This window comes from Pyxicephalus adspersus, chromosome 3 (genome assembly GCF_032062135.1).
Source record: "Pyxicephalus adspersus chromosome 3, UCB_Pads_2.0, whole genome shotgun sequence".
Taxonomy (NCBI): domain Eukaryota; kingdom Metazoa; phylum Chordata; class Amphibia; order Anura; family Pyxicephalidae; genus Pyxicephalus; species Pyxicephalus adspersus.
The window spans coordinates 70973683-70986840 of record NC_092860.1 but is presented as its reverse complement, the minus strand read 5'-3'; the positions used below and the strand labels follow the sequence as shown (position 1 = coordinate 70986840).

The window sequence follows — 13158 nt, the reverse complement described above, 5'->3', positions numbered from 1 at the left end:
ATGGTATTTAGTATACTATAGTATTTGGTGTACATTTGGTGGATGGAACTTTAGGTTTCAGGTGTTATTAACCCATGAAAAAAACAGCTAGGTACACCAAACCACAAGTGTGGTGTAAACAGGGTAAATACCAGCAAGGAACTTCTTTAAGTATAGCGGTCCCCAGGTGCGGATCTATCACGAGGACCAGGTAGTCCTTTTCGCCTGGAGATGTATGATGTTTCAATGTCCTCCAGTTTGTGAGATGCTCATCATAGGCACTTTGCACCCCCTCTCCCCTGTTTATGATCACTTGTTGATGAACTGTGCTTGTGTGTTCATTTTTGATCCACCTACAAGTTAACCTATGTCAAAGTAGGTGCTTCCTGAGCGAGTATTGCAAAGAAATTAAGCTAGTTTAATTCTTAGTATTTGTGTTTTTCCACTGGGACTGATTAAACACAAACTTGCCTATTTTCCTGCATGTTGGATGCATTTCCTAGTATTTGATATTATTTTATAGTATTTTTGTCCACAGTGTGACTTCTTAGGCTGCATACACACACTCGAATATTGTCCTTTTCAGTGCAAATGATCGAAACATGAACAAACAGCACCATTCTGTTCTTTGGAGAGAGGAGGGAGGAGAATGAGCGATTCTCATCTGAGATGAACACCTACTAGATTGTAAGCTCTTGGGGGCAGGGTCCTCTCCTCCAGTGTCACTGTCTGTATTTGTTTCTGTTCTTTGGAGTGAGGAGGGAGGAGAATGAGCGAGCGTCACCCCGCTGGGTTCTCCTGCCTTTACTTCAATTGCAGTTGTACAACTTCTGCCGCTCATGGAAGCAGTAGGAGGGATGCATGGACGACCTCTGAACTATTGTCAGATTCTCATCTGAGATTACCACCCACTAGATTATAAGCTCTTCGGGGGCAGGGTCCTCTCCTCGAGTGTCACTGTCTGTATTTGTTTCTGTTCTTTGGAGAGAGGAGGGAGGAGAATGAGCGAGCGTCACCCCGCTGGGTTCTCCTGCCTTTACTTCAATTGCAGTTGTACAACTTCTGCCGCTCATGGAAGCAGTAGGAGGGATGCATGGACGACCTCTGAACTATTGTCAGATTCTCATCTGAGATTACCACCCACTAGATTATAAACTCTTCGGGGGCAGGGTCCTCTCCTCCAGTGTCACTGTCTGTATTTGTTTGTCATTTGCAACCCCTATTTAATGTACAGCTCTGCGTAATATGTTGGCGCTATATAAATCCTGTTTATTAATAATAACAACACGACAGCGACAGCTCGTATTGGCTAAGAATTATCCAACGTGTGTACATAGCCTTACTGGTATTACTTTAGAGAGAAAGAGAAAGCCTTTGTAAATATTCCATATTCTGGATTTCAGAATATCTCTTCAGATCTGTTTGACAATGTATTCATTTATTATCTATAGCTAATTACTATTTGTAGTAGTTGTCCTGTTTTACAGGTTTGGGTGCATTTTTGGAGCTATGCTGCTCTCTAGTGATTACATATATAGTATGCAGGCAGTATGCCTGCCCAAAGATTTTCAGTGAGTAATACCACAAAATAGAACATACTAGATATTCTCTGAATTAAAATTATGTAGTTTGATTTTTTTATATAGTTTGTCCTTAACACTTTGTTTTAACGTGGAAGTGTAAAAATGTATTTAAAAAAGTATATGCAGTAGTTCTTTTGTAGTAGTTCGTTTAATTTTGATGACATGAACTGTGCATGGCTAACAATTTAGCTTGAAATCTGGTAAACTATCGGCTATCCATTTTTCTGTAGCTGTTGACAAACTTGTTAGAAGTAAAAAGATCTGTCAGCTATTCATTGCTATCCATGACCCCACTTGGAGGACAGGAAATCAAAGCAATAATTATCTGACTGAGATTCTGAGTACAGACTTGTGGTATTTTACTGTGGCGTTAACCACCACCAAGAGACACAAGGCACCCAGAAGCGTTAACAGGCTGTCACTGCTAGGCCTTCTAGGATTTTGCAATTGGCTGCAAAAGCCCAGCAAAGCTGTTTTTTGTTTTGTGTATGAAAACCCAAACAATGAACATCTTTTATTAATTTTCCTGTTGATTTTTCAACAGTCATAACTTTCTTTGCTCATTACTTGTGCGTGAGGGGTAATGGAAATCGAGAGGAGTGGTCTGTTCGCTTTTTAACAAAGTGTATATAACAAGGCATATTTCCCTGCACAACAATTCAAGTTCCAGGTCTGCTTTTTCCTAAGTTTTAAATAAAGTCTTTTGATTAAGTTTTAAGACTATTGATTTAGAATTAGCATATTTTTTGGAATCATTTATTTAGAATGATGTTTGCTTTATGATTATGACTGGTTACATTGGCAAACATATGTTTCATTTTCCGTGGCTCTGGTATTAGTTATTACCGTATTTATTCGAGTATAACGCGCAAAATTTTATACCAAAAAAAGAAATCAAAGTTTGGGTGCGCGTTATAAACGAGGGCTGGGGTGGCAGTGGCGGCCGGTCCATTGAGGGCGTACGCGAATTGTGAGTTTGCACTGCCCCTTTTCTGGGCTGCAGCCGCTCACTGTACGCGACGCGGTGACGTTTTTTTTTCCTTCGCCCTCGCGTACAGTGAGCGGCTGCAGCCCGGAAAAGGCGCAGTGCAAACTCACAATTCGCGTACGCCCTCAATGGACCGGCCGCCACTGCCACCCCAGCCCTGCCACCCCCGAATTGGGTTTGCCGCTTCATTTCCTCGCCCACACGTTACGGTAAGCATTGCCGCTAATTTTATTTCGGTATTGTGTTTATATCAGTTTAAGTTGTTAATAAATGATTTTTATCATGGCCGCACGTGTTCAATAATATTTTTTGTCAATTAAAATGCTTGGTGTAAACAAAATTTTATACCGATGTTTAATCGAAAATTAGGGGTGCGCGTTATACACGAGTGCGCGTTATACTCGAATAAATATGGTAACTGGTATTGAACAGCCCCAATCTAGACAGAAATGGGCATATACATACCCCTAACTATAGGCCAAATCCTTATATTACTGTATCATGTCATTGTTCCAGAGAAAAAAAAAACTTTCTTAACTGTTAAACATATCACATTTAAACAACACACAACAGCTGTAAACAGCCACATTCTTTATTTTCATCAGTGTGTTTTATTTCTTAAAATAGAAAATCTTCTGCAGTGTTTTTCTGCAATACAGGAAGTCCATATTAAAAGTTCAATACTTCTGTATCCTAGCTGTCCTGACAATAGTAGGGTATGCATTAGGCATACCCATAGAGAATAATCGCTAGGAACATGCACCCTTGATAGCAAATATTTATTCTGGCTGGATTTGTCCCACAGAAACATCAAGATATCAATGATGTCTACATCGAATGACTGTATTTAAATGTATGTTTTAATGGCAAGGGTAAAAAGCTAATTTTTTTCCTTATATAGAGACACAGTTGCCTTTTAATGGACAATAGTCCTTTACAGCTTGGATATAGATTTGCATTAGTAAAAAGTCTCATCAGTTCATCCAAACAGCTGTAGAAGTCCAAAGGCACTTTTATGGGTCGTCCAACAGTTCCTCTGTATCCCACAATGCAACAGAGGGGGTTTTCTTATTGTTAAAAGAAAGTGGTGCAGGTGCAAAAAGTTGTAGAGATTTGAGGAATCTTTCAGGTTTGGGTGCACGAAGGGGTCTTGGCACCAAGGTCACACACCATGCCATGTCTGTTCTTTGATGGTGTATTTAGGGATTGATGGTTAAAGATTATTTTTTACAGTACATATCTTCCACATCATTATGCCCTTACTGAATTCTTAGAATTTGGAAAACCAATGTCTAGACTCCAAAACTATTCTTAATGTGGACCTAAACTGAATTATGCAATGTGACAGTGTCCTGGAGGCTGCTAATGCTGCTGGGAAAATGTATCATTGAATCTGCTTGCAAAATTGCTTGCACAAGCTTTTATTAAAGTGGTAGTAAATCAAGTCTATGGAGGCCTAAAAAATTCCCCTGGATCAGTTGTAGCAAACTGAAATACACAATGGGCCAAAATTAAAAACTTAGACAAAGTCGCGGGCCAAACTTGAAACTGAAATAGCACCGCTACTATAATTCCCTGTGTCAAGAAAACAGTCTAATGCGGGGCTTAATGTTATGAGTGACTGGAAATCCCTCTTCACTGAAATAGCACTGCAACTACAATTCCCTGCGTCTATAAAACAGTCCAATGCGGGGCCACACATAGGCAGAGAGGCTGCTGGTCTAAAGACACGAGTGATGCCATGGAATTGTATTAGCGTCGCTATTTCAATGCAGCGGTGGGCCAACTGCAGTTCATATTTAGGATGGGGCCTTTGGGGCCAAATAAAAGGACGTTGCGGGCCAGAGTTTGACACCCCTGCCCTGGATGATAGAGGAAAAATATATGGCAATGTTGTCAAACATAATGAACATACCAACCAATCAAGAAAGACAACACACCGGCTTCTTGATTGGTTGAAGGCTTGGATGGTGAGCTTGGGCAGTGAAGGAAGTGTGCGGACGGAGAAAGTCAGAAGTGGTTGCCACACACAAGATGGCTGCTTCAATACATATAAATGTTTTATTTTTTATGGATGCAAGCTAACACAGTCAGCACCACTAAGGGGACTATCATTCTAGTGCAAGTAAATGACAATAATATTCTAATATTAAGCCTAATAATAGAGTTTAGGTCTGCTTTAAAGCAAACCTTTCCTTTGCGTTTGTTAATAAAAGCATTTCAAGCAAGTCAATATTTTGTTTATAAACAGCTCACTGGTACATAATCAGCAAACAAAATCTCTGCTTTAGTATGTTCCCTAGACCCAGCCATCTCACTTACAACAGAAGTAAGCTGAAAAAAAAAAAAAACTCAATTACCTTTAAATCAGTAGAACCCTCGATCCTGCTAGAGGTTTCCTCGATTGAGTCCTGCGTCGTCCTACAATCCTCCTTCATCCAATGGCAATTAAGACATAAGAAGAGAGGCTTTTCTCTTGCCTGGGTTAGCAATTATTTTGTTGCCCCCTGCTACTTTTTATTTTTTTTTTTTCAACAATTTTTTTTTTACTTAGCTTGTTAGTATCTAGCTAAGTGTACACACCTAGCTTACAATTTATCCAAAGACCTATAAAAATATGAACAGTCATTCCTGGACAGGCAAGTATTAGGACAATGATGGTGTTCTTTTATTTTATTATTAAAGGAAGATTCTGTATTACTCAGATGTGTTTTGTTTTGTGTATTATACATGTCGATTTCTAAAGAACAGTAAAATCACTTTAAGGGTCTGAATACCATCATAAGTTCCAGACGCTGGAGGAAAATTCTGCAAATCAGCCTGCAGCTAAATATGACTTCTCTGGAATTTCTGTTGTTGAGGTGAACTGTGTAATTATCAGAACTTCAACAGGCAGATGTTTCAGGCTTTTCTTTTCCTTGTAACAGTGCAGCAAACGTCACTATAGCAAGTTAGATAAAATCTTTAACAGGGATGAGGACACCAATAAAAAGCTGATGACAGTTCAAGCTTCCCTCACCAACTGAATTTTTTGTTTTTTTGCCATTGCATCATTTCAAAGAGAACTCCACTGCTGCAATAATATTTCTAGGATAGGAAGTGAGGGAAAATCTACATAGTAACAGAAACCAAAAAATAAATGATAGGGGTTCTAAAAATTTCTTACTATATGATTGATTTAAAGTAAGTTCAAACTCAAAGCAAAAACAAAAACTAGAAAATGTAATATCAACAGTACTAGTCATTCACGTAGCTAGCTAGTAATTTCATGCATTAAAAGGGGTTTATTCTTAGGCTCGGTTCAAATGGGCAATAGAACCAGGCAATCCTTAGCAACTCCTGGTGGTTTGTACCTTGCCAACGGCTCAGCTACTCCAACATTTTACAGCAGATGATACTGAACTTCACACTACCACCCACATGTATTTCCTATGGGTGGTCGATGATGGGGTGCTACATGTAGTGTCCCAACCACAGGTATGGTTTACAGGCATCGGGAAGCGGTAATCGCATGACAACCTCAGTGTCCATTTGATCTTAGCCTTAGTGTTTAGCGCACTGTATATACAGTTACTGTCATTATCATTATTTAATACTGAAAATGGAACTGTATTCCTAAAGCTTGCAAACTAAAAATACAAGAGAGAGATTTTATTCAGTTAATGAAATGCTTTAAAACATTAAATATCTTTCAACTACATGTACTACAAGATTCAGGCACAAATTTAGTGCAAAAGACTCCAAAGGCGTAAAGAGTATTGTGCAGCATCAATACATACAAAGTAAGGTATATGTAAACCCTAACAATGAAATTGTCCCATTTTCTCCATTTTGGTTTGGTTATTATAGAAAGATTTTTTTTATATACAGTATATATCTGAATAATGGAAAAATGCCTGTTGATCTACCAGATTTCTTGTGTGCTGACAACTTCCTGTAAACTATGCCAGTGCTGCAATCTGTTATAAATTTTATTGTTACCAGGTCTTTGTCTACAACAATCAATACATAGAGAATAAGGGTAAATACTGAAAATTACACCCAACACATAGGGCCTGATCCATAAAAGCTCACCATATCTGGAGAGGATACACTTTTATCAGTGAATCTAGGTGATTCAGCAAACCTGGAATGGATTTTCTTCAAAGTCATTTGCTATTTGCTAGCAATCGTTTTGAATCCTAGATCAGATCCAAACCAGGTTTGCTGGATCACCCAAATTCACTAATGAAAGTGTTTTCTCTCTAACCTTGCTCACTACAGAAGACTTTTTATACTGCATGGGAAATTCATTTCAACAATCACAAGATTCCTATTTCTAAAATATACTATATGTGGGTGGAAGGATATGTTCTGAAGGCATTACATCACTACACATGGAGGAAGCAAGTGTGGCAGTGACTAATATGTAGATATCAGCACGCTACCTGTAATATTGACCTTTAAATGTCCACAGTTGCAAATGCCCTAAAGACAGAGCGGTTTGTAGGGCTAACTTACTTTATAGCACCAAGAGAATCCAATTGTTACCCACTATGTGATATTGCTAGCTTTGTAGCCTACCTAGAAGCCTTTTGCACCTATAAACTGAACCAATAATGATACAAATCCCACGCCGGGGAACAAGAAACTGTACACTGCAATGTACATGTGTAGCAAGCAGTAGATTAAAATATTATGGATGCTAGAGGTATTGACATATGGAGACAACATATATTGCCTTCTTGGCATGCTGGCAAAAATTTGTATTTAGGTACAAATTGTGCTTTGATTTTTTTAAATGATGACAAAGTGATTGGCCTTTACTCCTAAATAAATATAATTTAAACACATTCATGCATTTATATTCATTCATTACTACAATCAACTTTTTAACATTTTAGCTGAATAAAGTTTGTCCAACCAATTGTTAGAAAACACCACGCGCATTCCGCATTATACACACCATTAATTGACCTTTCACAAAACGTGATCCCCTGTTCTGACTCGGTAATGACATACTTTGGAATCTGTAACTTGCTTTGTCCATTGTTCCTAAATACCAGGCAGACTAATGTCCATCAGTCTGATTTCATGCAGTGATAGGGCTTTATCAATCAAGCAAGCTATGTTTCAAAGTTTGACATTCAGCCAAGCTACAAAACATTAGTGACCATTGCCAGTGAAGTGCCTGACTCCCAGGCAGCTGACCTACAGATGTATCAGGAATATAAGGATAACTGTGTGTTTGTGTTGAGAATTACCATACACTTATTCTTGTTTATATTTGGTATACCTAATGTATGATTTGTAATTCTTTGTAACTGTTTAACTCTTTGTAACTAAAATGCTTTGTACAGCATCAGAGATAAAAAGCTCCAGTTCTGTCAAGATAACCTCTTGCATAAATGTTAAAAAGTGTATCTAAACCCAAGAACATAACCCGTCCTTAGAGATAATTGTGTTAGGTTTAACTATTTTCTTTTCCTTTAAAAGCATTATTATCTTCAGTGCATTAAACCCTTGCAGTGCCGTTAATTTATAAGTATTGTAAATTTGCATTCTTATTTAAAAAATTATCAGATAGTTATTACTTATGTTTCAACTTGTTCCAATACTTGATCACTTCTGTTTTTCAGTAAAGTGTTTGTGTTAATTGTGGAATTTTGTTTATATGGAACTATCCCTGGCAAGCTGGTTTAGTGGAAGTCCAGCCCTGTAAACACTTGGGGCCACTTTACAAGGTAAGTATAGCCCACAGGTTAATTTTCAGTACTTACTACTTGCTAAGTAGTATTTTTGTGACCTTTAGTACTTCTTGAGCGGAAGTTCCTGGCATTTGGCTCCTATAATGTTACCTGAAAAGCAATAGCGGGTCACAGATTTCACTTGGTGCTCAGAGTTTTCTGTATTCTATAAGAAACAGTGTGAATTGGATGTATGCCTAATGTGACAAATGAATTTGGAAAAACCTTGCAATTGTAGAATGTTTTTATTACTTGTGAGAAGATATGTATGTGCCTGTGATCACACTATCCAAGTGACCAATTCCTGATTCTAGTTTGCTGTAGTTTCATTTTCTCGTATGGGTCTCTTCTCCACACCTAGAGTTCTGTCATTCTGATTTCTACTTCTATTGCCATTTTCCTTACTGTAAAACATACCATTGGCTTATTTGTGCTTTTCCCATCTTCATTCTGCACTGGTCTCTGCCAGAATGGTGTAAGATAGTACACTTGATCTTTGAATAAGACATTTTAGGACATGGTCAGATAACATTGTAAGGCTTGGTTTTTCTGTTCAGATGCATTCCATAGAGAAAAAAAAAGTTAAAGCTTTTCACTTTACATCTGTTTTACGTTTGCGTTCTTCTATTAAAAAGTAAATGGCCAAAAAATAATATATAAAACCAATCACGAAATGATATATTATAAGATTTTAAACGTAGTTTTTATTGCATCCATCACCTGTATTGTCTCATGCACTATTACCAACAATTGCTGGCTGTCAAATTGACAGCCAGGAATTTCAATGTATTTCGTAAGAGTTTGTAAGGTGCCCAGGAGCAGTAACAGGCTGTTACTTTTAGGCTTTTTAGGCATTTCCAAGCACCTGCAAAAGTCCCAGTGTTGTGTGTTTTTTATATTTGTACTGTGGTGCTGTGGTTGTTGTGGTGAAAAGCATTTCCTGTTCAAGTGTGTAGAGGCACCTGGGATGCTGCATGTGGCATCTGAAAATAATGTCACAATCTTCCCACCTCCCACTGCCTGCCATAGAAAAGTTAGTGAATGGACCAATTTGGTACAATGTTAACCAAGTTTGCCAGTAGTATTGATCGGCTTCATAAAAACTATATCAACATATACAACAAGAATATCAACAATATACAACAAGAATATCAACATATATAGATTAGATAACATGTATATATATATATATATATATATATATAGTGTAACACTGCAAAAAAAGGGTCTAGCAAAAAACAATATAATCACTTTGGTGTGACGTGGGTAAATAAACATTTGTTTGGACTAGGTAACACATAATCCCAATGGAGTCCATAAACATGGTAATTTGTAGGGTTTCAGCTACTAGACTACTAGATTTTTCCAAACCATTATGTGATGCCAGGTTACTTTATTCCATTAGTTGTTACAGCTGTGTAACTTGATAAAACTGATGGGAAAATGGCAATCTTATCTTCAAAGTAGGGCATACACTTTACCTTCTGATTGTACAATCTTCTGGATTTCACGGCCTGCCTAAAAATGCACAGAGATTGTGCAATCAAATTGTAACATGAGGCCATCCTAAAAGCTTTTCTCTTAGCAAGCGCTTATATGTAGTAAAACCACTAATATACATTGGGGTAAATTCACAAAGTATTTTTTGGCCATGTGACTGACGTTTTCAAATCTCATTTGACTCTGCCGAAATGAACGGTCATATTTTTTGTAAAGTGAGCATATTGTAATTTTGAAACACCAGAGGAAGTGAAAGAAAAGCATGCAAGCTCACTGACATGATAATGATATGAGGTACGTGGCGGGCTAGTGTATGGCCATTGAAGGGGTATATCAGCAAAACTAAACAGCAGCATTAAAGAAGAATGACAGTTTAGAAACTCTTTGTGAATACAATGATGAAGTGTTAGAGCAAAGAAACAAGGCTTTTTTTGTGTGTCAGGTTTCAGAATACTACTCTAGAATTGGAGAGAGAAAGAGATGGAGACAGTAAGGGGGAGGACACGTCTGTGCATTCTGTGTAAATGAGTTTCACCCCAGAGGGTGTGTGGAAAGGATATAGACAGTCAGCAGCAAACCAGCACACACACACACACATACACACACACACAGGAAGTGCATTGTACCAGCCTCTGATTTGCAGATCAAAACAAAGCTACAGTTTAAAGAGCAACTGATGGAGATCAGGACACATGGTATGGTCACAAACTTGGGAGACACTTCCTTCTGCCTCTTAACAACACAAGTTCAAAAGGATTCCTCCAAAGAATATTACAGAAAATACCACAACTTTTTTTCATTCATTTTTCACATTCAAAAGTGATAACCAAACTAGTTGAACTTTAAAGTTTATTTGCAGCATCAGAAGGAGCACAAGTAATGCAGACCTTAAAGGAAGGCAGTGCCTGGACATAATCTCTCTTATCCATAGTGGATAATTAATCATGGGACAATTTGTGGATTATCTTTAACATTATAACGCATTCCAGTATTTATCTTTCCTTCCCATGGAGTCTCACCAGAGGACTGACAGAATGCTGTTCTACACACGTTTCCCAATACGAAGACATTCTTGTATATGGTAGGTCAAAAAATTATCACTTTTTTAAAATTCTTTATTGAGAAAAAATTACATACCAGCTCAAAGTGAATAACTCAGTATACAATAAATGAAATTGTCAAAAAGAACAGATCCAGTAGTTGTATGTTTCTCCATATGATATAATAAAGTAAGTAGATCACTTTTATAGAAACAAGATTACAAAAAAGGAATTGTCTTTTACATCTCAGAATTATTTTTTATTACTATTTTACTATTGTGTTGCTTTTGATGCTGGAGATTCACAAAAATCCCTTAATTTTTTCTTTATTAATAAAATAGTGTTTTTTATGCAGTGTTAGCAAACTGGTTCTGGTTATCATACACTGAACTACCAATGTAGCTAATTCAAAATGAATATTTGATGAAATGATCAGCAGTGACATATGCTGCTTTTGTTGTTTGCAAAGCTCAACTTGTTCTGTAAAATGCTGCTTTACATCTGCTTTCCGAGCTTTTCTATTAGTCCATCAATTAGGGTGCACTTGGGAACTTGAAGGACAGAGCCAAGCTTGAGTTTTACATCATTATTTTAATAATATACTTAGTTTAGGTCCCCCAGGAATGTTTTCAATACATTTAAAAATATGTTACAAAGCTAAAATATACAAAATATTGCTATGCTCCATGCTGCTGAACAACCTATACTGTGTTGAACTATCATACCACTAAGAATTGTCTCTAATTGGGAAGAATCAGGTTGTGGATTTTTAATCTGTTAATGAATGGGTTTCTATTTTTAGTTTAAATTTTAAAATATAAATGATTTCTATTTGTTTATTTTTCCTTTTTCTGTTGTGCACAAAAAAGGCATTACTGACAACATGTATGCTTTTTAGTTGTCACATGTAAGTGTTGGAGGTAAGCTAGAAGAAAGCCTTTTAAGGATGTCACTACTATTAGAATGGTTTGTTAATAGTTTGCCCTAAGCCCTTAGACATGTCAGTGCTTGCATTATTGGTTTCCTTTGTGTGACTTGAATGTACACTTTTGAGGAGTTGAAACATGCACCAGTTTGTGTATTGAAAACATACCAATATACATACCAATACACATAACTACACAATTGACACTGAAACAGTGGGTGCAGCAGATAGCTATTTCCTGTACACTTCATTGAACTGCTAGCACAGTTGTTCCATGTTACAAAGCTACTCATGTAGTTCATGTGCTTAAAGAAGAACTGTTGTGCAAAATTGTCACTGGCAGGTTGAAAAAAATACTTACTGAAAAGCAAATTTGCAATGAGTCAGACTAGCTTAGATGTTAACCCTTTGGACTGTTACTGCTACTATCTTTTTTGTGCACAGATTTTTTTTACTCTGACTTTGCCCCCTGAGGACGCTTGCAGCACTATGACATGCAATTGTCCACAACAGAGGTCAATTAGAACTTCTGGTCCTGCCAACTCAGTAATACCATCCCTCCCATATATATATATATATATATATATATATATATATATACACACACACACCAAAAAATGTAGTTTACAAGTTACAAGGTACAAGCCACATTTAGGTACATGTACATTTTTTACATATTTTTTGTAGTCCACCAAATGGGAGCATATCATATATAATAATAAATAATTTGCATATAACAAATTGAGCCTTAAAACCATGAAGTTAGAGTTGGTAGTACAATTTTTAAAGCTAAAAATGTATATATGTACTATAAGTAATGTGATTAATAACAGCAGTTTGTTTGCTTCTCTAAAAAGGTGTTCTTGGTGTTAATAAGGAAACTGAGGGAAGAGTTGCTCCAGTGCTTTTGGATATCTAGTACCATCACCAAAAAACAAATAATTATTGACTTACAAAATAACTGTCCCAGATCTAATTTGACATTAGGAAGCCTGGTTAGTTAGACCACCCCTGGTAGTGTATATAGTCTGGAGAGAGTGGCACTTGGTTTGTATAAATTTGGTGGCCAGATGTAGGTAGCCATGCAAAAAGAGTTGTATAAATTAGGAGCCTATTTATCAAAGATTGGGAGCAGAAAAAAGATTGCCACTTTTTTATGAGTAATACATTTTTTTACAGTAGCAATCCGTAATTGATCCTAACTTGATCAGAGTGCCACTCACCAATTTTAGAGTAGTAGTGTACTGCTATTGTTATAGAGAAGTGTATGACCACAATGTAAAGCTACGTACACACGGCAGATTTTTATCGCCCGATAATCGGCATCGGCCAATTATCGGGTGAAAATCTTCCGTGTGTACAGTCGGTGTCGTCCATCGTCCGGACGACCGACCTGCCGGATCCACGGACGATGGAC

At 37.2% G+C, this 13158-nt stretch overlaps 1 protein-coding gene across 5 annotated transcripts in view; it reads left to right on the top strand.

The window, feature by feature from the left end:
• Positions 1 to 13158, top strand: part of PDE4C (phosphodiesterase 4C) — a 254317-nt gene that overhangs the window by 154396 nt on the left and 86763 nt on the right. The window contains exon 1 of one of the 5 annotated variants that reach the window (XM_072405140.1): positions 10485 to 10857. The exons of the other annotated variants lie outside the window; for them this stretch is intronic. Within the exon in view, the coding sequence (XP_072261241.1) occupies positions 10784 to 10857 (74 nt within the window). The 5' untranslated portion in view covers positions 10485 to 10783. Of the gene's footprint in view, positions 1 to 10484; positions 10858 to 13158 lie in introns of those variants that run through there. 5 annotated transcript variants of the gene reach the window in all.